Source organism: Macrobrachium rosenbergii, chromosome 8 (assembly GCF_040412425.1).
Source record: "Macrobrachium rosenbergii isolate ZJJX-2024 chromosome 8, ASM4041242v1, whole genome shotgun sequence".
NCBI classification, from domain to species: Eukaryota; Metazoa; Arthropoda; class Malacostraca; order Decapoda; family Palaemonidae; genus Macrobrachium; species Macrobrachium rosenbergii.
Window position 1 is genome coordinate 49,268,997 of NC_089748.1, and position 26,815 is coordinate 49,295,811.

General features: G+C 35.8%; 1 protein-coding gene across 5 annotated transcripts; it reads left to right on the forward strand.

Moving 5' to 3' along the window:
* Positions 1–1,362: 1,362 nt before the first annotated feature.
* Ppcs (phosphopantothenoylcysteine synthetase) lies at positions 1,363–16,238 on the forward strand. Of its 5 annotated transcripts, none has more exons than XM_067107779.1 (5): positions 1,363–1,383; positions 5,400–5,573; positions 6,704–6,902; positions 7,666–7,849; positions 10,626–16,238. In XM_067107779.1, the coding sequence occupies exons 2-5, from the start codon at positions 5,407–5,409 to the stop codon at positions 10,988–10,990; spliced, it is 915 nt and encodes a 304-aa protein (XP_066963880.1). In that variant the 5' UTR covers positions 1,363–1,383; positions 5,400–5,406; the 3' UTR covers positions 10,991–16,238. The 5 variants fall into 5 exon arrangements, with proteins under 5 accessions (XP_066963880.1, XP_066963879.1, XP_066963876.1 ...); XM_067107778.1 differs by lacking the exon at positions 1,363–1,383 and adding an exon at positions 1,855–1,880; XM_067107775.1 differs by lacking the exon at positions 1,363–1,383 and adding an exon at positions 1,998–2,135.
* Positions 16,239–26,815: the final 10,577 nt, after the last annotated feature.

Here is a 26,815-nt window from a genome sequence, read left to right on the forward strand (position 1 = left end):
CACTTATATTGTCAACTTTCCCCTTAAAAAAATTTAGGAAAGTTATCAGCCATTTCTAGATCACTGAAACCTTCGGGGAGCCTTTTTTCCTTAACAATTCCAAGTATGCCTTTGTCTTTCTTAGACCATGAGTTATGTGCCATCAAGGACTCTCGGATTATTTGTTATGATATTAACAATAACAGTTTTTTTTACTATGTTATAATCTTCTCACGTAGTTTCAGTCTTTAACCTTCGCCATTTGTCCTCTTTGCATCTTTTTTCGCTCTTTAGACTCACTACTGAGCAAAGTTGATCAGTCCTTACTGATTACGCGTTTTATTCACCCGATTAGAAACATCCACAAGACAATTCACACAGTATGCTCTTAGTAGATCTAGTTACTAACATTATCACAAAGAATATTTTATATATATATATATATATATATATATATATATATATATATATATATATATATATATATATATATGCATGTGTTTAATCTTCATTCATTTTCTGAATCACTTCTTCTACTAAAACATGAAAAGAGAAATTAGATACCGGTATTCTAAATGTTGTGAGCTTAGTATTGCAGAAATGGTGTACTTCACATCAGTAATAATATCAGATACAATTGCATGATTAACGAAGTCACTTAAAACAAGATCTAACTAAAAGACAATAGTATGCAAGAGACATCAAACATGACAAACATATATATATATATATATATATATATATATATATATATATATATATATATATATATATATATATATATATATATATATAATTATCTTAAACTAGGCGATATTTGTTTCAGCACACATCTGATATCTATTGCCTAACGGCATTAACGATATCTAAACCTAGGGAGAAGAGAAAATAGAAATCTTTATATCAAGATAAAAGTAAATTGGTCCAGGACACAAAGGACATTGCCCCCATCCTTTTTTTTAAGATCACTAGGTAATTATTAAATTTGCTTTAATACGACATCGTGCATAGGAATATGTCTTTTAGACTCACCTCAGCCCATGCACTGTGATTTCTAAGTGGTTGCTGGGAGACCCCTCACAATTTGTCTTTGGATTTTCCACATTTACACCAGACACTGCCCGCTTTATTTTTCATTTCATTATATTTTCATACATGTTAAGTATTAGTTCTGTTTAAATTTGATGTGTTCCCTGAGACAACAAGGTAGCTAGCCTAAAGTTGGCTGATTCACATACTGAACTTAGCTCTTAAACTCCGATTCTTATCAATAGAATTTCAAGAACTGGTCATTGGTTATCAAGGCCGATATGGCTCATTCGCGTCCCCAACTCCCCATTCCGTCAAAAAAGGACGCTCTGCAGGGCCACACCTCAAAGGCAATTCCTGTTATTCATATTTTCTGTAAGAATCACTAATCTTGTTTATCGCTGGTGAAACAGTTATTAACTACAAATGATTTTATATCTTCTTGAAACAATCTTTGGACACATTTTTCAAAAGCTCCGAGGTATCCCCCAAAATCTTTTACTGAATTAAATACCTAAATAATATCTCAGACGCTGAAGCTCGAACATTCAGTCATATCTTTATTTTATTTCAACTTTTTCATTTCCGTCTAATCAATACTTGTTAAATCACAGTTTATTCCAATCGTTGAGAATCAATATGGTCAGTTCTGTTCCATTCCTCTCGAGCTCCTCAAATGTTTTACAGCATCTCTCATTCACCAAAAAAATTACGTTAGACTTTTGAATTAAATAATTTAAGTTCAAAAAAATACTATATTTATTTTCTTTCGTCATATTATCTATTATTTTACGAACAATTCCTATTTTAAGCCAAGATGAATATTAGTTTTAGGCTCGTTGAAATGTAAACAGTAATGGTTCGTCAAACAAGTAAGCAATGAAATTCGATCGATGATAGGATTTATATTCTTTTATTGTTAGAAATTGATAGTGTGTCGTTACCGCTATCAAAGCAAAATTCGATTGTCGTTATTCACAAGTACTTATGCTTCATAAAAAGTTTAGTTATGAAATTATTTGGACAGGTTACGTGCTTATTTGGACAGTTTGCCGGGTGGGGTTGTAATGGGATTTTGCTGGAGTGATTCACAAGTCTTTCGCTGGATAAAGCCGCAATTTCTTAAGGTTATAACCTAGTTATGTCAGAAGTATTTTTACTGCAAATCACCATTAGTACTGCGTAGTATTTATATAAAGGTATGCCAAGTTTAATTGCAAATTTGAGCTCGGTGTTAACATAAAGGCGGCCCTACCCAAAACGGCCAAGAGGTAAAGGCTACGGTAAACCTACTTGTATTTCTCGGTATTTACACAAACCATATATTTTTCCGAAGGTTTATCTCGGTCTCTGCGTATGTGACTTTTTACTTTGGTGTAAACCACCAGTGTTTCTTTTCCCCAGCCGGCTGTGTAGGCTAGGCTATCGCTATTTTGTGGAGACCCACATGGATGCATCCTAGGCCGGGGTCGAGGGTCATAATGGGGAGCCACCCCCCCTCGCCGCCTAACCTGATGTAGAATACCGTAAGGGGCTACACCTTAACCATAACTTTCCAAATCTACCCTAACCTAGGGTGCAGTGTCTTTACCCCAGGCAGGCTGCGTAAACTCCCCCTATCCTGAACTGACCGAGAGCACCGTAGCCTAAGTCTTGAAAGTGAAATTCTGAAATTCATCGGAAGCTGACTTTGCAAAGTGGGTCCTAACTGTCAAGGGGTTGGTAGAACTAAGTATTAGCTTCGTGTCGGGTATTTCCTTTAAAATTGACCTTTCGTACTGTATTTTGGTTGCTTATCAAGAATTTGCCGTTATTTTTTGTCGGTCGACTGTAATTAACCTCAGAACTAATCATGTTTTTGTATGCTGGCCATCCTGGAATGCTATCGGGCATACACAGTTATAGGGGAACTTTTGGTAAAAATGGTGTCCGCTACGGGGGCGTCCAGGAGGCGAAGCCCCCAACTAATGAACATGACCTACTAGGTTAGGTTAGGGTACGTTAGGTTAGCGTGATACCTTTTATAATATGGTAGATCTCCATAGCCAATCCCTGCTTGAACATAAGGCTTCCTAATGACTTACGTATTCGAGGAACCATTCCATACAGTCCGTGTGGAGCTATTATTTAGAAATACGAAGGGGTTAACCCCTGTCTACCATTTAGCATTGCATGTTGCATATTCCGTATCTTAAGGCTGGTAGGTACATCATGTCTCACTTCCTTGGCATAGTCAGTGGAATGGACAATGGCATTTTCAGGTGGATAGAATTATTTGTTTTTGTCTGGATTTTGCATGTAAAGGTGATGAAGTAACTGCCTTCACCATCAGTAATTCTTACATGCAAGGCAGTTTTTGTTAAATTGAATATATCTGGCATTGAAAACATGGGGAGTCAGAAAAATCTAGTTACTTTACCATAAGAATATATGAAGTTTTAATTGGTTGAAAATGTCAGTAATTATTAATTGGTTTAAAATGTTAGGTAATTATTACATGATGTAAAAGTAAAAAAAGCTTTCATAAGCGCTAGTGAATAGTACATTTGTTACAAGCACCTATCACCTTCCAGTGTCCTAGAACTTATGGAGGATCCTTTCAAAACCATAATACAAAAAAAGTATACATAGTTTAACAGACCACTGAGCTGATTAACAGCTCTCTAGGGCTGGCCAGAAGGATTTAGACTTACTTTACGTGGCTAAGAAACCAATTGGTTACCTAACAACGGGACCTAGACTTATTGTGGAATCGAACCATTATAGCGAGAAATGAATTTCTATCATCACCAGAAATAAATTCCTTGAGAACGGTGGTTAATTGTTGAAGAAGAAAATGATTGGCTAATAACAGTTGAGTGGGTAGTGCTCTGTCACTCGACTACTTGCCACCAGTTAATGACTTTATATGAGTTGTAACAATCATGTTGGGAGTGCTCCTTCATAAAAGGTTCTGGTTTTTATACAGTATTTAGGAAAAAATACAAATTATTTTTAAAAGTGGGTGAATTGCAATACTGTACATAATTTAAAGTAGGTTTTTGGTACTTGTAAATTCATACTTTGTCTTTACCTTTGTTTACATTTTCTTGAATTGGGACAAGACTGTCTGTGGTTTGTACATTTTTTGTGTAACCTTTTTACTTTTTGAAATGCGATAGATTCATTAATATTTTTTATAATAAAATTGCAAATATGTATGTGAAGTTTACACATTTGTAGACTACCAGACATTTTTAGTTTTCCTTACATTTCTATAATCTTAGCATTTGAAAATCAGGTGCTCAGAAGAATATTAGGAATTAATTGGAGGGATAGGATATCAAATAACAGAATTAGAGAAGTAACAAAGGTGCAGCCAGTTGATGAGTATGCTAGATTCTCACCCTGGAAGTGGCTATGCCATGTTTATAGAAGACAGGGAATAGTACGAGTTGCACCAGGGTGGGTTGCCCGTGGTAGAAGAGGTAGAGGTAGGCCAAAGGAGACGTGGTTAAGGACAATGAGGCAGGAAGCAGGAGACGATTGTTGGGGAGATCTTGTGGAGTTAGCCCGTAACAGAATGTGGTGGTGTGAGTTCATCGAGGCCCTGCGCATCCCTGTGGGTACCAGAGGAAATGATTGATTTGATTGATTACATTCTAGCCTATGCCCATCATAGAAGATTTACAAAGATAGCCACAAAATACAAAAAGTAATCCATTCTATTATTAATGAAAAATTCAAATAATCTGATCAGCAAATCTGAAACTCATGAATTTGGAGGGTTCTCTGAAGTCGAGTTGTTTCTCATGTAGGCATTTTTTGGTATTTATGTAGCAGTGCAGATGTGCTGCTGTATAGCATAAATTTTATAAGATAATTCTTGTAAAGCTTTTTGTTTTTGTGTGAGAGTTTTGTAGGTTTCACATACTGTATGCCTGTTGTTTCTGATTAGTTCAGAGATATAGACATAGCAGCCCCTACTTTGGGATTATAATAGTGTTTCATACCCAGTTAGATTTTATATATTTACATTAGTGGACAGTATGGATGTTGTACAGTAAAGTATTAACAATTTTTTGTTGAGATTATATAAAGAAAAAACTGAATATTAGTATTGTAATTTATTTAATTTATTTCGTAGACTTCTACCTCATACTTCTACTGTACTGGGGCATATGCTAGGGAGAAACCATTACTTATGATACAAGATTGAAGTTAATAGCCTTTTACCTATATTTCTTGTTTGTATGGTTCTCATTGAAGGAAGGCAATATATTTCATGAATAGTTTTCGATGTTTCTATTTATTTTTACACTTTACTCACAGATTTTGCTGTTTCTAAAGGTATTCATAAGATATTCACCTTCACACTTTATTCACATCTGTTTAATTTTTCTCTGATGCAGGACTGCCATGGATGACTGGGAGAAATATTTTGCTGAACATCCAGCACCTGCTCATCATGCTGTAGCTTGCGAAGAGATGAAAGCCTTTTGTCAAAAGCATGTTAACGAAAAGAGAAATATAGCCTTAGTGACGTCTGGTGGCACAACTGTTCCATTGGAAAGAAATACAGTTAGGTATGTTTTGTGAATTGGTTAGTCTGCTGATTTAGCAATTAATATATATATAGTTGTGCAAATGGTAATCATAAACTGGTACATTTGATTTGATTCCAGTGAGGTGTTTTCCCTTCTTTGTTTTATGAAGAAGTATACAGTATCAGTTTATTTTTTAATTTCATTATTTCATCATTTAATGCTGCAGTGTATGTTTATGTAATGAACAAACTGTGTATAGTTTTATACTCTTTCATGTAGCTAGCTTTGAAACACGTAACCAAGAGTATTTTGTGGCCAAGTGAAGCCCTCGTATTGTATTTACTGTATATTTCATTTGCTGTAATAACATTGCTAAGCTCAGCTCGCTGAACAGTGCATGAATGCGTTGGTGCACTCATTTCTATGTATTCTCCATTTGCTGTATCACCATTCCTGCTTATTCATTTTTCACCATTTTCCTACTTTATAATTAAATGATATATGTGTTCATACATGAATAAATTTGATGTCCTTATAAATATTGCTCCTTGCATGACAGTGATAGGATGGAATTATTCCTTAAAGAATAGAGGCCATTAGGTCTTCTCCCTTTTTGGATAATCCTTTTGTAAGGGAACTCGCATGCCTACAGCATTCCCAGTTATTCTGAAGCTCAAAAGGACGTGAATGCTGTGTGCGCTGTTTTATGTACCCATACCTTTTTTATTAGAATTTTTTAAACCACTGAGTCTCATAATTTTGGCAAATATTAAAGAAGTATATAGGTCATGAAGAAATTCCCTTGAAGTCAGTGCCCATACTTGTTAGTAGTAAAATACCATTTTGTCTCCAGAACGTCCAAATTCACCAGTGAAATAACTAGTGGAAACCAGTATGAAATAGAATTCTTGTAAACAAGATGATTCTGGCAACTTATATGAAGGAACAGAGAAGGAGAACACTGGAAAGATTCAGTTGATTGAATTTTCAGAAAAGGCTATAATTAGGAGAAGAGGAGGGCAAGAATAAAGCTTGTTTTCACTAGGAGACTGAGTTTAAGCAAGATTTAAACAACTTTTCTAAATAAATTACTGAGGATTTCCTATCGTAACATATATTCTATAAACATTTCCTATCAAAACAGCATCAAATATGTGCTTTACTTACAGGTTTGTAGATAACTTTAGCGCTGGGACTCGTGGAGCAGCATCCACTGAATACTTCTTAAATCATGGCTACGCTGTCATTTTTCTTCATAGAGATGAGTCCATCAGGCCCTTCTTTCGCCATCTCAATTCACGTGTTCTAGATGCCCTGCAGGAGGGCCCTGGGGGCCTTTTACAGCTGTCACCAGCTCACTCAGCTCAGGTAAAGCAGTTGCATCAGGAAATTACATGCTGTATTATTGTCATCTTAGTGTGTGAAAGTGGCTTTAGTAAAAATGACAATTTAAGGTTTATTTGATGAACTAGATGGACAGAATTCAAAAGGAAAACTAATTACTGTAGTTACATTTTTTCACGTATAATAAGGTGGATCATGAAATGATACACTCTGGAACTAATTCCTTTAGGTTCCTTGGTCATGGCAAATCTCATCCATGGTAAATCACTAAATTTTTGCAGACCATTTTCAGTCTTATTAATTTTTATTTTATTGCAGTCTTTAAAGTAACATGCTTGGGATTTGGTTCTAAGATCCCCCTTGCAGGCAACAAAACCTGTGGATTCAAATCATTTATATAAAATCATTATTATTGTATAGGGTAGTTTGTTGTAAGTATGATAGTTGACAGGCATGTTCATTGTGAGGGATCAATAGCAAGGGGAACTAGTGCTATCAGATAAGTTCAAACAGTTCTACAGAAGAGGCATTACATTTCGCAGTTAGACTATTTAAAAGTATAGTAATTGGTTTGTAATAAAAATTAATTTTTTTTTAAATTACAATTTCCCATGGTAAATAAACACTACTGACTGTTACTAGTGTTAGCTATTCAAACGAGTTTTGCACAGCTTTGGGACAGGAATTGGAGTTCTGGCTTTTATGTTCATGCATTTTGGTAAATACTTTAGCATGTAAGGATTTTGTAGATCAGCAAGAATGACTCATATATTTTCTTCTTCTGTAGATCCGTCCCATTTGGCAAAACTATCAAATGGTAAAAGCAGAAGGTAGGCTGTTGTGGCTGACATTCACGTCTCTCTCTGACTATCTTTGGCTTCTTCGCTCTGCCACTCAGTGTCTTCAGCAACATGCTCCAAAAGCTTTGTTGTACCTTGCTGCTGCTGTATCAGATTTCTACATTCCACAAGGTAGGAACCATGAGTTGTAATGATGTTTTTGTTGTTAATTTAAAGCTGGAACAAGCATTTGTTCCTACGTAAATAAAAACTGCAGCCTTTTATGTAAGAGTGTCCTTCAGTGTGGACCGGAGACAGCCTTAGAACTTGCTTAATCTGTAGCAAATATATTTACTTGCATTTGTAGTATATATAGTTTTGTTGTAGACTGTATTTAAAATAATTCTTGATAGCTGGTGTTAACAATGTTAGTTTAAAAGTACTGTAATTAGAGTTTCAACCATATATAAAACATATATTTTTCCCTTTAACTAAAGCAAATAGAGTTGTACTATTTACATGGCTACTACTTGTTAACTGGGTATGAAAATTGTGAAAAAAAAAAACACTCATTAAACCCTCTGATAGTGAATCCTGCAGTTACAGCTTCACTTTAATCAGGGAGGTAAAGGAACACTTCAATGTACAGAATATTTTGAACTCTTTCTCTGTATTTAAATTATTTTACTTTGCATTTATTGTCTTTTAGGGAAAATGTGAAAATGTGGTAGTTAACAAAAGTTCATTATTAATTGTTTTGTTGCTAAAACCCCATCGCTTTGCAACTTCCATAAAGTGTGTTAGCTCCCTCTTCCTGAATGCCGAAAATAGGAAAAATCCAGCTTAAAATCTTCACATTCAGGCTCCCAAATCCTTGTACAGTGTACTGGTAGAATATAGTCATTCCAGTTGTGTTGTCTGGTGCATACAGACCTGGTGACTTTGCTACCCAGACCTTGATCAGGTCTCTTTTTCCTCATTTGGTTTTTGCTCTTTTATGTTCCATCCTTTATTAATCTTTATTTCGTTATTTAGGAGAAGGTTTTACTTCAGTTATATATAATCGAAGTCCTTTGGGCATACTGTAAGTCATCTTTTCTGTATTTAAACTGGCCTTCTGTTCATGTGTTCAGTATTAAGAATTTTTTTGCTAATTTTGCGTCAGCACTCAGATTGTAGTATAATACAGTAGAAGTTCATTGGCCATAGTGGGAGCAGTGGCACCTCACACAGACATGGCTGTTGTGGTTGCTGATGCTTGACGCATGCTTTCTTCCTTTAACTCTTTTATAAGAGGAATCATGCCATGTCTTCCACAAGCACTAGAATTACTGTTGCTGCAAATGATCAGCCACCTGTTAATACTTCTTTAAGATCGGCTGATGTAGTTTTGTGGCAAAGAAAGCAAAATGAGACTGCTGTTTCAGAATCAGCTTCCTCGTCATTATAATATTGTACATAATCCTTTCCTCACTGCATAGAATTTTGGGATATTGGCCTCTGTGCTTTGTTGATGACGTAAAAGTAGCATCAGTTTTGTTTGACCAGCCCAAATTGTTCCCATAACTAACTTAACAAGTTATCAGCCCTTTTCATAAGCTCTTGATGGTCTACAGAGCTTCTTTTCTAGGAGTTTGCTAGTTCCAGAGACCCATGTTCACCTATATTTAGCAAGAATCATTCCCACACAAATAGCTACTCAGGCTCTCATAAAGTAATGGGTTTGTTATAAATAAATACAATTTTTTAAAGGCAAATTTCTTTTTTTTATTACATGCCTTTTACTTGACAGGAAATGCCCTCCTTCCTACCCCTCCTCTTGTGCAGAGTTCAGACATGGGGAATGACTAACTGCCATCTGAGGTACTTTGGAGCCTAGATGTACAGTCAGCCGGGAAGGACTTTCTCTTGTAGAATGTGTCTGGATATTGAGCCGGTTACACAATTAAGTTGGTGTAAAGTAACGGGTTTATACTAGGAAAAAAATATACAGTATATATATATTATTATATACATTGCCAAATTGCCCATACCATTCAGACAACATGGGAAATGACTAACTGCCATCTGAGGTGCTTTGGAGCCTAGATGTACAATCAGCCGGGAAGGAACTTTTATTGTAGAGTGTGTCTGGATATTGAGCTGGTTACACAATTAGGTTGGTGTAAAGTAACGTGGTTATACTAGGAAAAAACATACAATATATATATATTATTATATACATTGCCAAATTGCCCAAATCCATTACTCAGTAGAAGAAGAAAGATGACCTATCACTCCTGGGAGGTAGGCCCATGTGCTTATGGCTGCCCCATGTCCCCAGTGGCTAACAGTCACAATTTATGTATGTCTTGAATAGTTCACAGCCTTCCCCAGACTTTTATATTGCCTTTTCTGGAATTTTTTCATTCATTCCTCGTTCATTTTCCAAATTCGTTTCTTTTATAGCAGCTGTGATTTAATATTGTAAGTGATAATTTTTTTTTAAATGCCTTATTTCTTAGTTTCTTGTTAATTTTTAGCTTCTGTTTCATTGTGCCAGCTAAGTATTTTCATTGCCATCTCAAGATTTCCACCTTCAGCTCTCATTATTTGTTTTTCTTATTGTCATGATGGTTTATTGGTATTGATATCAGCATCTACTGTCTCCTGGTCCTTAACTAGTTCTTTTTTGTTTTTTGTTACTATATCAATTTTCAGCTTTCAGATTTGGTTAAGAGTTTTTAGGATGAAGTTTTTTTAATTAAATGTTAAGTGTTTCATAGTCAGTAAGTCATTCCATACTTATTATCATGGGGCTGTACTGAAAAAATTTTTTTTTCTTTTGGTAAAAACTGCATATTGGCAGCATCAGTCACACTGCAGTTTAATTTCATGTCATCTTCTCTCGCCTTACTGCATCAATTACTACTTAATATAAAAAAATACGGTCTTTGATGATTTAATTTTTACTTTATCCCTTTTTCAGATAAAATTCCTGAACATAAGATTCAGTCTTCATCTGGTCCCCACACTGTGACTCTTCAGATAGTTCCAAAGATGCTGAGTCCCCTGGTGTCAATATGGGGTCCTGATTTATTTGTTGTGTCCTTTAAATTAGAAACTGATGAGAAGAAATTAATAGAGAAGGCCACTGGAGCTCTTCAGAAATACAAACATGACTTGGTGATTGGGAATTTACTTCACACTCGACGAGAGGAGGTAACTTTTGTCACAGAAAAGTCAAGCAGTCTTCTTAGACTGATGGAACATCAAAAGGCTGAAAAAATTGAAATAGAAAAGTTGATTGTAGAAGAAGTATGCAATAGGCATAGAAAATATATGAAGTATTAATAACATGTGATTCTTACCAGAGCAGTCCTTTAGATAGGATTACTTTGAAAGTGATACTAGATGATAGATTTGCAGAGTAAGGATAACTTGGAGAGGCTGTGATTAAATGCAGTACATTTGGCCAGTAGGCCATTAATTTTTAAACTTCTTTTCTTTTGCTTGGACGGGAAGTATTATTTGCTTTGCACTCATATTATATTCTTTCTAATGATGGTTAGAATTCAGAACTTTTTGAGAGTTGAAATTAAAATACTTCATCATTGTAAAAGTTGTTGAATGTAATATGGTTCGCTGTTTGTAAAACTTCATGAGACTGTGATTGAATACATTATCCTGTAGTATAGTAGTTAGGTCTTCAATTCACTGCCTAAGGAAATGCTTCTTGCTGTATGTTCCACATAGTGTAATGTAAGTTTGGGATGACTATACCTTGCTAAGGGTAGGCTTGATTAGTAATGAGTAGGGAGTTGACTTCTTATATCAGTGTCATTCTTAGAAGACTACGTTTGTTTTGCTACAGATGCGATGCCATTTACTGACATAAACCTGTACAAGGTTTTGTCTTGCTTGCTTATCTTTGACTGAAATAGGTAACTTCGCAAAATAATTATTTGAGGTTTGCTGTTAGAGCTGTACATTATTATAGTCCTTTTTAACTTCAGATATCCCAAAGCTCTTGTAGCACTGCATTGACTCTTCGTCAACAATGAGGCTTAAGCACAGCAACATTTAGTGAAACTGAAAATATTTTCCCTCTTCCTAAAGTATCTTCAGAGATAAAGAAATATGTTTTGGTGTATCATGATTTTATAGATGTCTAGAAAAATAGTGCAGAAATAATTTTGTTGTCATTTTTCAAATGCCATTTTTGTATTATCAGAACTAAAGTTTACCAGTTTTTAAATCATTTTTACTCAAATTTAAAATCATGGCTTTTACATTCAAATTTTGTTCACTATTTCTCATAAGTGTTTAAGTTGGGAAACCCTAGACATGCTTTCCATGGCTAAATATTTTGCTGGTGCAATTATGACACAAAATGCATTACTAAAATCTAGTTAGACATACTTAAATATGTTCCCACGATTATCTAAACATAAGTTATTTATTGCATTTTTAAGGTTAATTGTGTCTTATTTTGATTAATTGGTGCATTTGTAGAGTGAAATCATTTTGGGGAAAGCTATCTGTATTATATTCTGTGTTAACAATACAGTTTATATGTAAACATAGGTATAATTGTATTCAGTGTTTGTATGCAGGTCTAAATAAGTATGCGATTAGACTGATGGTAGTATATTGTATAAGCAAGAATTTTGTTGAAGCTTTAAGATATACAGTATACCTTGACAATCATTGCATATTGAAACAATTGTAATATAGTTTCTATAATTTATAGATCTGAAACAGGAAGTTCATTAAAACAAGTAATATTCTCTTTTTAGTACTGTAATCTTTAACTTCTTTAAATGGTAATTTCAATCCTTAAATTGTTTTGGGTAAAGTTTCTGTCTGTTGCCAAAGATTTTAAAAGCTTTTGTGAAAGAGGACCAGTTATTTTCACATCAAAGTTACATACAAATTTGACATAATTCAGTTCAAGACTTGCAACATTTCACACTGAGATGAGCTGGTTCCACATTGTGTGTTAAATATAAGGAAATAATATTAAATTTGAATTTGTCAGTGTATACAAGCATATGTGATGTATAATTTAAGATTGCTTTATTAGTGAACATCAAGTTGTAGGAGAGGAGTTATTATAATTGACATTTCACGGGTAAGTTGGACTTGAATATATACAGTATTCTTCACTGGATATTTTTATTAGGTTTTATTTTGAAAAGCTTTATCTTATTTTGAAGACCTTAAAATCCTGGTTTGTGTTAGTACATGATTGTTTATCAAGACAAAAGGAGCTTTTAAAGATTCTGTCCATGTTTTAGGGAAACATATCAGCATAGCTTCAGTAAGCTCCTAAGCATTGGTGGGGCTAAGTGATAGGGCAAAAAAGCAAGAAGTCTGATTAATATTAAGTAATGTAAGGTATACATTAATCATCCTAATTCTGCAATGATAAATATTTTTTTTTTTTGTAATCTTGAACTATATTATTGCATAAGCAATGAATAGAACACAAATTTTAAAATTTAGATATATCTAGCATCTTCAGAAAGATAAAGCTTCAAGACCTTTCGTTAACCAGGACAGTTTGAAGTTTCATTTAATGTCTTTATTGAAATGGGCATATAAATTTATTCACGTATATTTGTCCGTCCATCATGTATCATATCCCAAAGGTGAGGCAAGAGTCCTTTTTTAATTTATTTTTTATATCTGACCATCAGATCTTTTATTGAGTTGATGTGATCTGCAAATATGTGAATGCCACAGGGAGGCTATTACTTTTTCATTACAGAATAAATACAAACTCATTTTACTTGCTCCAAAATCTGCTAGTAGGCATTGGAATTGACCATCCAGAATTGAAGTAACTACTGTTATAATGAGTCATTCCTTGGGGAGTTAAGAATATTGGCACTATGGTTTGGTTAAATTATTTACTTTGGAGTTGTAAGTGAGGTACCCTTGTAGCAGGAAGCACTGATTCATTCAAAGCTAACAAGTCACATTTCATGTCTGTAAGATGTAGACATTTGTGCCTTTGCTGCATAATGTTATTTCTACACCTGCACTTTCATCTTCATTGGTTTGCAGGATCACTCGAGTGATTGTTGGTGTGTTTAAATGTTTATATTGTGGATTTGGTTAAAATGTCCATTATTTTATTATTTACTCCTGTTGTAATGTATGTTTTGTACTGTTTCATGTCTCGTGTCTTCTCCGTATTTAAGCTTATTTTGTTACTTTTTACATTTGACAATAAACTCTTGTTTTTATCAGCAATAAGGATATGAAACTGTATCTAGAAATGAATATCCGTGGATGTTTAGAAGTCATTTGAGGAAGACCATGTTAAGTAAGCAAGATCTGGGTGGGGGAGAAGCAGTCTCAGGGGCACCATAAGTAAGTACAGTAGATACTGTAGAATATGTTATCTTGTACCTCAACAGCAGAGGTATTCTCATGGGTTGCTTATGTATGACAACAGTTAATTAAGGCTGAAGTTAGTGCCTTCAGCCCACTGAATAAGATCCAAGATGTCCAGAGTCTCCCAAAAAGTTCAAGATACTACTTTTTTCTCGCTTGATACTGGTAAGACTATGATGGGATTGGAATGAAGTTAAAAGTAACAATGGGGCAATGTGGGTGACTGAAAGAAATCAGTTTTCTACTAATTCCAGTGTATTTCATTCTTAGTCAGTGCTAGTTCTGATCTCCATTCTTATCATATTCTACCCCTCTTTGAGAGCACAAAGTTGATGTAGACACCCATGAGACATATAGTTTAAGCCCAGCATTTTAGCGCCCTCGGAACTGAAATCATGGTCTTTGTTAAAAAATTCTCAGTGGTCAGGTCTGCTACCCTGTCAGTTCCCAATGTTTGTCTTTTATCCTGTTAACCATTTTTATTGGTTAATGACTGCCACATTACAGTATTGTTACAATCCCAGTGGCAACCATATTGGAAAAGAGAATACATCTATGAGCCCAAGGTCCCTGATAAGTCCCTTGGAAGCCATTTAGTAATGCAAACACAGTGATGTTCATAATTTACACCAGTAAAAGTTGCCAACAATTTCAAACAGCCCCTTGATGCAACTGTGAAGACCAATACTAGGTTCTAAAATAGTGAAGGATCATGGTGTCTGTTAAAAAAGAGAGAGAGAGAATTCAAAAGAAAGTAGTATGCTAAAGGCTAGTCTATAAGTAAACTTTGCTAAAATTAGGATTATTCTAAGTTCCTGGAAGCCACCCTTCGACCCTAGTCCAGATTTCTTAGGGTAAACTTTACCGTATTGGTGTCATTTTATCTACCAGTCACAGGTATAAAGCACCAGCTTCCAAACTTTATAAAAATAATAGAACTGTATCGTCTCTCATTTCTTATTTGAGCTGCTGGAAATAGCTGTAGAGGCTCATGGAAGAAGTTAGGCGTCCACCCAAGACATTGCTTGCCCAAGATGACTAACTTGTACACTTTAGGAAACTGAAGGAAAATTTTTCATTCCAAACAATTTGGAAGCTTTTTTAATAGTTGGAGAATGGTCAGACTGGGATTAAGTGTGAAGTGCTGCCAAATTGTGACACTTTTCAGAAAATCATGGTGTTTTGATTGATTTGTTTAACTACTTGGTAAATGTACCATTCATTAAAATTGCTGCTGTTCTAAGTGTCATTTTGTCCCCAAGGATTTTACCAGTTTTTTGTATGTTTTGTTTCAGCTGCAGTGGTGTTTGTCATTTTTTGGAGTAGCAGTAAAGAAATCTAGGTATTCTAGTATAGTTTTCATATATCAGTAGATTTAAGTAGCTATGTGGTGCTGAAAATTCTAGGAGGTTTATTGACTGTCAGGTTTTGCATTGCAAGTCCATAATTTTCGTGAAGAAAGACCAGTTTAGTAAATTTTAATTTAAAAACTGTGATAATTGAACATCAGGTCAGGTATTTTGTACTTAACGAAAGTCAACAAATAACTTACTAGTTACTCATAATTTTAGTTAAGTTTATTCAGTCAAACAACTGTTAATAAAATGGTCATTTTTCTTTCTTAGTGTGCTTTATTGTATTTTTGGTATATTGAGTAATGTACCGTAGATGTCACATGTCTGAAATTATTATTGAGACGGTAGATTTTTAATACCAAAGGCATTTTTATCATAATGTGTAAATGAACTGAAGGGAAGTTACATAGTTTGCACAAGAAATTAATTTTTTATGTAAAAGGGTCTGACTGAATGGTTAGTGTTTTCATTATACCAATTGATATAACATGATCATCATTTTTGTAGGTTTTAATATGACTGAATTATTTTTCTGTGTCCATTTGTCTTGTAAAAGATTCTTGTCATTGTGGTAATGTATGGTAAATATTTTTTGTTTTACTTATTACTCTCATAATTGAAAAAAAATCTTTACTGACATTGGAAAGTGCACATGGTTCCTTTTTTTCTTGTATTGTTTTTCATTCTAGCTTTATTTTACATTTTAGGCATTAGAAGTGTTACCAGGATGCTCAGGATGTATTAAGAATTTTAAGAAGAAAGCACATTTTATTTGCCTTTGATGTAACAAGATGCTTTATTGTATTATTTAAGACATTTCAATAAACAAAATATATGCCTGATTTAAGTTTGTGATTGTGATCCTTTTTTTTCTTGTGGCTCTCCAGGACCATTTCAGCGGGAAGAGTGTTGCAAAACATTGGCAACCTAACCAGCTCAAAGGTTGTATAGTATACTCTTTCATTAAAAAAAATTGGCTTATCTTTATTATGTGAATATGTTCCAATTACTGAGAGAAACATTCTTGGAAAGAACAAATTTTTCTGTATTACAAACCCATCCCTCTGCAGTAGCTTAAATGTTTGCCAGAAGAAGACTAATTCCCACCTTGATGTCTGCGCAACCAGTGCTCGACTTAGTATGTGGGGGATTTGGGCATGCAATGGTGGAGGGCACTTCCAGGATTTTCATAGGCAAAAATTTTATTTTGCCCCAAAACTTTGCCATATTTACCTTTGAATGGCAAGAACTACCATAAAACTACATATTTTGAGAGAAATAAAATTCAGTATAGTAAATTCAAGTATGTTTGAGATTTTTTATAATTACTTGCACAAAAAGTTTAATAAAAATAAAATCAATTCTATGCAAAAAAAAAAAAAATCCTTGAATTGTTTTACTCTATGAATAGCTGTTCTTCAGATGGGGACTGTGGGGTGGCCAATTTTCAGGTTATCCTGCAAATTGTTAAATGGTGTTGCTGTTCTGATGGCTTATTACTGGTATCAACTGAAGAAACATGGAGTTACAGAGCAAACAGTTGTTGCATCTACTGTGCAAGGAACAGACACATTTGCTGTAAGACTGCTTTTGTTGCAGACTCATTCATGATCACACCCAGAATTGATATACCATACTATCAAACCAACACAAAACAAAGTATGTCAAATTGAAAAGGAAATAAAGAGAAAACTCAAAACAGCATTTGTCAGCTCAACTCTGAGTCTTCTTTTGGATCTCTTGAGTAACTGTATTGGTGATGATTTACTTTTTCATACAATACCTTTTTGGGCCAGTGAAAATATATTGCCCATCATTTAGTGATATTAGAAATATATATAGTTTTGCGCAGCAGCTGCGGCCATATCGGGAAAATAAAGAGGAATTGATATCTAATATACTTTTATTTACAGATCTGCTGAAGGGGGAAACTGAAAACAGGAAAGAATTTATAAAAGATTTATGGCATTACAGAGACGAAAAACTTGAACACAAACAAAGGAGGAGTAAAAAAAGCAAGGGAGCCTTTTCAAAGGCATACCCTGCCTTCTACTACTACTACTACTGAAACTACGACATTTCATACGTTACCCATCGTAGTTGGGTTTAGTCGGTAACTCCGTTGTCGTGGTGGAATCTCTGTTACTCTCTTTAAATACACAGTGATTGGGATTTAAATATTTCATCAACTGAATTGGAATTCATGTAAGTTTTACCCACATACACTGCAAGTTGACTGATTTTCATATCTGGTACATTAAGGAAAAGTGTGAACCGGTCCCATGCTATCACACTACTGCCTTTCCGTACAGCTGCAGATTAGGCTTTGGGGTTCCTTAACTTGTGCAGATTGGCGTCACAAATGGTGTGGTTATTGAGGTTGTGCAACTGTAAGAATCTGCATGCAGGAACCTACTAACTAAAGCTAGACCAGGTGTAGACAGGATAACTTTTGTTAAGACACTGGACGATAGGTCTAGACAGTGTCGGAAAACTGAAGTTTGAAATCGGGACAATTTGTGCAGATTAACGTACAATTGTGAGCTGCGTTTTTGTAAACTACTTGAGGATGATTGGTCCAGCAAGTGGTGATGTTGAAAAGATCACTAGCCTACTGTAAATTTGGGGTGTTGGGCCATTGCGTCTTTATGAGCTGTGAAATCGGTAAGCTGTTTAATTTTAGGATCTTAGATTATGTTCTTTTGTTTGGTGTTCATGGTTGCTGCAGAGTACGTTCCTCTGTGGTTGCTGTCAGAGTGGCAAACACCTTGTGGCAATTTTTCTTGTATCTTTAGTCAAATTGTAGAAGAGTAACTGTTTGATGCTTGCTTAAAAGCAGATCAAAGTCATTTCAACAGGGATGCATAATGTAGGCTTTTCCAGGGTGCCATGCCATAACTTGGACCCCCCCATTGTAGCATTGTATCTAGTAGAATCAGGTATGTGCAAGTAAGATATGTAATTCTGTTCCTTGTATTATTTTGGATGTATTGCAAAATGCAGTGTTCAACATTTCTGAAGTTCAGTTTGGTAGCAAGTTAGCACGTAATTTTGGTGGCAAGTTAACAGTTCATTTTGGTAGCAAGTTAGCAATTTTAAGGATTCTGGATGCCTTATATCCTACATGGAAGGGGGTCATGGTGGTAAAGCAGGATTTTTTAGGGGTAAAATACAAAATGGTGAAATACAGGGATGTTTTCTAACAGTCCTTGATACTTCTGCAAGCTTTGATTCTGATGAAGGTAAGGTTTATCAAGCATTTTCAAAGTGACACTACGCCCTAGGTAAGTATGTTGTGACCTATGTAATGTTAGGTTTGGTGGCCAAGCGGCCAAAGTCTTCCTGACCAGGTAAGGACTTGGCATCCTAGGTTATGTAAGGCTAGGTGCTTTGGGGTTAGGTCACAACACTCTCATTTCAATTTTCAAAGTGACACCATACCCTAGGTAAGCAAGTTGTGAATTATGTAATATTAGGTTGGGTGACCAAGGGGCCAAAGTCTCTCTGAACAAGTGAGGACTTGGCATTCTAGGTTATGTTAGGCTATGTGTTTTGAGATTAGGTCACAATACTCATATATTTTGATTTACAGTGCCCTAGGTCAAGTAAGGTGGGGTTGGTTCAGGTAAGGACCTGGCACCCTAGGTTAGATTAGGTTAGAATGCTCTTCAGTGTTTCACTCGTTTAGTGTTTTCTCCCACCCAGAAACTCCAGGTTCCCACAGTGGTCTCCCATTATTACATGATCTAAGGGGATGCACTATCTCAAAAGTTACGTAGGAAGATGATGTTTTCAACTTTGAACGTCATTATGGTTGAAAGTAAAAATGGCCTTATCGGTATCTCACGTAAAGCGCAAGCATTATGAACAAGTGGTTGGGTGTGGTGAGCAATATTTTTGTTAAAAGGGGAGCGTTTGAAAAAATCGTTTTTTATTAATAACTCTTGTTTTTTTTTGCATGAATCAGTTTGAAATTTTGGGCATTGGTTAGTTTAGGTATAGCGAAAAGGTCAGTATTCATATTTTCCTTCTCGCCCCCATTCGCTGGTCCCCCAAATTCTTTAAAGAAACTCAGCCATAACTATTGCAACCTAAGAGCTGAAATCTAAGTATTATAGATTAGAATAAAGTAATAGTGTTTTTTAAAAATTTTTTTTTTTACAAATGTTTTTCGATTTTTGAAAAATCTTGGATCAATTTCGTGGAAAAATAAATACCAAAAATATTTTTGGGACAAAATAAAAAAAACTCTATAGTTTTGTAGACAATTTATGTAGCTTTCATTTATGTAGCTTTCATTTGCTTTTTGTTTCATTGAGATAGGTGAATTCGTTACGTCTGAGTTTCCATTTGAAGGTCGATAACTTCAGTTTTGAGATATCAGCCTCTAAAGTTTTATGATGACATTTTTTGCTTGTATGTCCATTTAGTTGCTTGTTGTCTCACACTGAGATTTTTATGACAAATTTGATATGTTATATCATAATGGTGTTATCTGTGATTATTATTTTATGCATATTGAATTATACCTATTATATATTTAGGCTCCTGGTCCCCCTCTTTCCTCAGGCTTGGATGCCTCCCTCTTCATGACATTGTTTCTTCCTTTCTCTTATGGAACGTAGATGTTGTTTAAATTTTCTTGGTCTCGGCATGGTTTCTTCTGAACAAAGAAGTATTGCAAAGCCAAGAGAAATACAAAAAATTGACTTGCAAAGTAATATAAGGGCGCTGAATGAAAAGTGTGTCAAAACATGGGCGAGGTTGGGCAGTGCAACGTCTTCCTTCATCGAGAGCTGAGCTGCCACTGGTTGCCCAAGTGGGTACATTCCTTCACCCAACAGAGCCTCTACGCACTTATGTAGGATATAGTTGCCATATACCGCATTTAGATATTCTTCTTTGATAGCTAAATTGAAATTACTACCGATATACTGAAGTTATCATTACATTATATGAAAAATGTAATTTTCTCAGTGACAGTAGGGTTACGGTTTTGGCTTATAACTCCAAAACTATTGCGCATTTTTAAATAAAGTTTTCTGAGAATATAGTCAAGAGGTGTAAGAGTCTGTATGTGAAATATCAGGAAAAATTTTGATTCTCTGATTTTTTCATTAAATGCTCCCCTTAATAAATCTTGGGCTTGAGTGGAGATATTGGTGGGAAATAAAAAAAATCTCAGACATGTATCCTATAATTTTAAGGATAAACGAATATTTTTCTTTTTCGTTATCTGCCAGTCATCTTTACCAATGTTATGGGCTGCTCCAGGAGCAAGACCTCATGGTGGCAATAGGCCAACGTAATGTAAACAGCAAATACCTTGATCCTCATGATTACATTTCAACCATTAATATAGCATGACTTTTTTTTTAATTGAAAGGTTAATTTTGTTTTGTAATTAAGAAGGTAAGATTTTAGTGTAAAGTACAGAGTAAAATTTTCTGGAATCAATTTTAGTTTTTTGTAAAAGAAAACTATTGAGATGGCCTTGTCATTCTGCACTTTTTCTGTCTGCCCTCAGATCTTAAAAACTACTGAGGCTAGAGGGATGCAAATTGGCATGATCATCCACCTTCCAATCATCAAACATACCAAATTGCAGCCCTCTAGCTTCAGTAGTTTTTATTTAATTGTACGTCTGGCACCGTTATAGGTACCAGCAACACAGGCCACCACCGGGCCATGGCCGAATGTTACATGGGCCATGGCTGAAAGTTTCACATAGCATTATATGCTGTACAGAGAACTTGATTGCTCCAAAGAAGGTTCCGTGCATTTTTTACTTGTTTATATTGAAAGTAGTTAACACTGAAACTGTAGGATATTGCAGTCCAGTTCAGTGTGCTCAAGGACTCCCATCAAATTTGTATGCATTATCTGAACTTTCAGTGAGACTCTTCTTGTATTAGTAATTCAGAAAATTTGGCACAAGATTTCCCTTAACCAATTTTTTGATTAGTAAATGTTGATTCATAGAGAATACAGACAAAAGCCTTTCATGCAAGAGTATTCCTGGCATGGTATGAGCTCCAGTGGAAATAGCTGTTGAAGATTGCTTATAAGGGTTTAATTGATTATGCGTGTGCACACACAGTTACATGTTACATGCTGCTATAGGATAGATACAGAGAAAGTTACTTCTTAATTTGTGAATGTATGTTTTCTAACAGCTGATCTCTTTCTGTATTTCCTTTACCTTCTGTTGCTTCTTTCAGATAAACACCATATTCTTTGGAAGCTTGAATTTCAAGTCAACCCCCTGTAGGTTTGTTCCATTTGAATAGGGTTCATCTGAATAATAATAATAATAATAATAATAGTAATTTAATGGCACTGGTGTCAAGAGGAATGTGAGTACTCTGCACTTCTTTTGGAAAGTAGGCATGGAGTTTTTTCTATGAACCTCGATTTTGAATTTTAATGGAAGCCCCAATAGCAGTGATCCTGCAAGGATAAGGTATCAAGTTGTTGCTTGATGGACATAGGTAATTATTACCACCAGAGGTGCTGCACAGAAGGACACCTAACCAAGTGCAGGTGCTTTTTTCATTTTTGTGTTTGGACAGCGGCTTACCACAGGAATAGGCACATGCAAATTTTAAAAATTTTCAGTTATACTACCCATACACTATCATTCTGACACACTTGAATTAATTTTGACAGTGGTTCATTAATATAAAAAATTATGTTATTGACTTGAATGTTTTACATTGTGGTGAATCCTGCTTTTATTTGAACTAATTTGTATGGTTTTGCTTGTTTTATTTATTGCATTGCAGTGTGCTAGTTTTGTCTAATGGTGTTCTATATTTTCAGGTCTGTGTTGTCTGGTAATTAAAGCTTCAGAAATGCTTGCTCAAGTGATAATTTATGAAGTACAAGAATTGGATTCAGTGATTCAACATTTCCTGAATATAAATGACAGCACAGCTAATTCACGTCAAGTCCTGGAGTGATTGGTCACAGTCTCGGTCACCTGTTGTTTGTAGGTATTCATTTTCAAGTTATGGTAAACAATCTAGTTAAGCACATCTGTGGTTTCTTAGATATATATCTGATTGTGGTAACTGAAGATTCTATATGTACTAACATCTTGGAAAGAGTATTTGTGTATCTCAGGAGTTTAATTTTTATGTATATTTATTTTTTTTCTGAGCATGGAATAACTACTCATTGGCAGTAGGATGGCAGAAACCTTGACTGGGCTTGCAAACTTTAAAAACATTGAGTTACATCTGTGAGTTGAAGACCATAACAGTCAGTGGTTGGATGATATTAGGAAACATTTGGTTGAGAGTAAATGATTGAATTTAGAGAGAAATAATGATCATAGTCACTCTTGAAATTTCTTAGAATTTATCTGCATTTTTTGTCAGTGTATCTGTTTCAGTGTAAGAGCATTCATGAATCTTGAAGATCCACTTGCTGTTCTGGTAAGTCTAATGAACAGCATACAGTATTATGAAGAGTAATTTTGACTGTATAGTCTTTGTAGGTCCATATGTGCACTTTGAGAATGTTGCCAATTATGGAATAGGTCAGATTGCACTTGATGAACAGCCTTATTTATATCCATCGAATTGTTTGGCTACTTGGTGTGCCAAAACAAGGTGATATATTTTGTGCTGTAAAATATGAAGTTTTATAAACAGCACAGTATTAAGATAAGAGAACTTCCAGTATCACTTTTATTACTTGTAACTCTGAAATTAGTGTTTCTTATTCTTTTTGCAGACCATCAAACCATCAACATCCATTTTCTTCTGAGGTTCCATGATGTCACACTTACAAGGACCAAAGGTATTTTATTCCCTGTACTGTGCTGCAGAGCTGTGCTATATTTTCACTGGTACTTATGAAGAGAAGCTGTAATATTATTTGAAGGTGCCAATACCATTGCCTTAAATTTTTTAGCATTTTATGTGAATGTAAAAATTTTATCTTTTTGTTTCTACAAGAATACAGACTTTCATCTTTTATTGAATATGCTTTCAGTTAAAACTGATCTGATTCTTGAAGTGGGCAACTGGGTAGTTGACTTGTGACGAATGAGTGGTTTGAGAACTCTCCCACTTATTCAGGTATGGGGGTCCACCTTTTTTCGGTTATACTGCTCTAAATATGTCTGCACTCAGCTTGACTGATCATGGCTGTAGCTATTTAAGAGCTTAAGCCTATGGATTTCCTATTCATGAATTTGGCTGGTAATTTGGTCTTTGTGTTGACTGTTGTATGGTTGATGGTTCCTGACTCTTCTGTATGAAAGATAGAACAATGTAGGTGTTGTGGGGTTGGCAGAGTATTTGTAAGGTTTTATTTGCTCTTGGTAACCCTCATTCTGTTTGCTCTTTCTGCAGAGGACGGAAATGCAAGCCTTCTTTCAAACTGTGTCAATTGTCTTATCAAGGAAGAACTGTGCTCAAGAGGAAGAAGCCAAGGGAGGGCCCATTGATGTATTTTTAGAGCAACACACTGCTACAGTTTTCTTCTTCAGACCAACAACGATCCCATCTATACCCTTGCCTCTTTTGGTCTGACATTGTTTGACAGTTGTTCCCCCTCTCAGTCTGAGGATTGTTTGACAGTTGTTCCCCCTCTCAGTCTGAGGATTGTTTGACAGTTGTTCCTTCTCTCAGTCTGAGGATTGTTTGACAGTTGTTCCCCCCTCTCAGTCTGAGGAGGGATTGTGAGGACTGGATATTGGCCAATCTAGATGCTCTTCATCTGGGACTGTTCAGTGTCTTCTTTCTGTAGGACGCATACATTTTTGACTGGGCAAGTGAATAAGACACTCGTTGCAGTTGAAAGATGGCTGTCCTTTGCAAAGAAGGCAAAGTATGAAGGGCCCTGACCTAGGGCAATACAAACCTTCCAGATACTCTGCCTTACCTAGAAAACCTACATTATTCTACCTTTCATAAGCAAAAAGACTGCACCATCAATTGCATGACAGTCATAGCAAAGCCCAAAATATAATAAAGCTGGCAGAATTTTTGAGTCGGTAAAGGTAAACACAGCATTTTCTCCAGTAATAGAACAATTCATGGGGGTTAGGGACAACAACCACCCATGAAAAGCATTAAGTTGTTACCCCCCCCTTTAAAAATGCATGTAACTGCTTATTTTAATAGTTCAAACACCAAATGTACCTTAAACTCATCCTGCACCAAATATACCTTAAACTGTTGTGAAAGCTATCAAGTTCCCCATACTCAAACTGCCATTTTATATAAGTAACTTGCCAAATGCTTGTTGACCTTACTAATTTCTAGATCCTCTAGGATTAGTTTCACTTATTAACAGAGTTCAGGAAGGGACTGAGTTGGGACACTTGTGTTATCGTCGGTGAGATTTTTATTTGAACTGAAATGAAGCGAGACAGCGAACACGGTTTTGTTTACATGCAGGTGGCTGTGACTGGCCAAAAAAAACAAATGCAAAAAGACAAATCGACATAAGCAACGGTGCAATGCTACTAACACAACACGAACAATATAAATCATAATATGCTAACACTTCCCCTGATTTTATTGCAATGCAGTGAACATTACAAGAACTGTGACACTTCAAAAAAAAATTGGATGGCCAACGACACCAAACCAGCAAAAATGCAATGAATTAGCACATGAGCCAAAAAACAAAATAATTGCAGATAAAGAATAACTGCGGCAAAAAAAAAAAAAAAAGTAATATGAACCAAGCGGCAAGTAACATAAAGAACTGAATAGACACTGTTGCTGCAAAGAATACAAAAGGATAAACATGACTACATCTGTCACGATCACATTTGGCAAAGGATTACTATGCTGCAAAAAATTTATCAGAAGGACAAACTAAAACTTTGGCATGAGCTGTCATTGGGAATGATAAGTGATCAATTCTTTTATAACTCCTGTGTCTTCCTCCCCAGTCAAACCCTTGGTTAGAAGGTCAGCTAGATTGTCACGAGATGCCACATTTACAACACCAACCCCTTCTTCTACATCCTTTATGAAGTGATACTTCATCCCTTGGAATTATCGTTGACAATGTCCTTCTCTGCGAACTGATTGCTGCTGTATTATCAGCAAAGGATGCATGGCACCATGCAAGGAATCACTTGCGTTGATCTCATAAATACACGCCATGGTAGCTGGCAAGTAGCGATAGCCATAGCAATGTGCTCCGCCTGTTGTGTGGATGTGGCAACCACAGTTTGCTTCTTACCTCCACTCCACAGGTCCTCCTGCAGCACACCGCAGTCCTGAACGATTTTCCTTTCTTTGTATTTGTTGGCAAAGTCAGCATCAGAAAAAAATCAGTACTCCACTCTTCTGAATACTATACAGTAGTCACGGAATTTGTGGCACCAGAGTGCTATCAGATGTTTCACTGCAGCCATCTGCTTTCTCTTTGGAGTTGGCAAAATTGACTGAGACGCAACCTTGCGAAACTCAAGTCAGGTCTTGTCCATTTGCAACATCCCAGCAACATTCCTATGGCTCTTCTATATTCATGACTATCGGCATCTGCGTCTGGTTCATTGTTGATAGAGAATGCATTTGCACTCAGAGGACTGTGTTTTCCTCTGCATTCAGATAACCCGTGCTGCTCCAATATCTGATCTATATAAGCACACTGGTCGATGCTTATGGTATGCTCGTCCTTTCGCAATATCCTCAGTGATAAGAAATCAGATATTTCACCCAGCTCTCGTATTTCAACTTGTTGGCTCAACTCTTTCTTAAACCAACCAATATCTTCTTTCTTTCCCCACACAGCAATGTCATCCACATATAGTCCAACAAACAATTTCCTTTCTTGATGATAGAATAGGCAAGGGTCACCAACTGAGGGGTTGAACTTCATGTCTATAAAGATTTTCTTGATCTTATGGTACCATTCTTGTCCCGATTGTTTCAATCCGTAAAGGCACTTCCTCAGCTTGCACACCATCCTACTCTTGTCAACATCAAAACCCTCGGGTTGCTCCAAGTATACTTCTTCCTTGATATCACTATTGATGTAGGCAGATATTACGTCGACATGCTCACACATCAGTTCCTTCTCCACTCCCACAGCGAGCATCAACCGGATGGTTTTTCTTTTGATTACAGGCGAGTAGGTTTCCATGTAGTCAAAGCCATATCTCTGGGCAAATCCTGTGCAACCAACCTGGCTTTGTACTTTGTAGGTCTGCCACTAGCATCAGTCTTCAGTTTGAACTTCCATGTTGACCCAATGACTCTGGTTGGTGGCCTTGGTACAATCTCCCATGTATTCATCTCAGTCAGTTTCTTAATCTCTTCTCCCATAGCATATTTCCATCTTTCTGCTTGGTGACTAGCTAGGGCCTCTTTGGCACTCTTTGGTTCAGTGATAGTGGTCTCTTCATCTGGCTTGACCACTAAACACTCAGGGTCGTCTTGACATT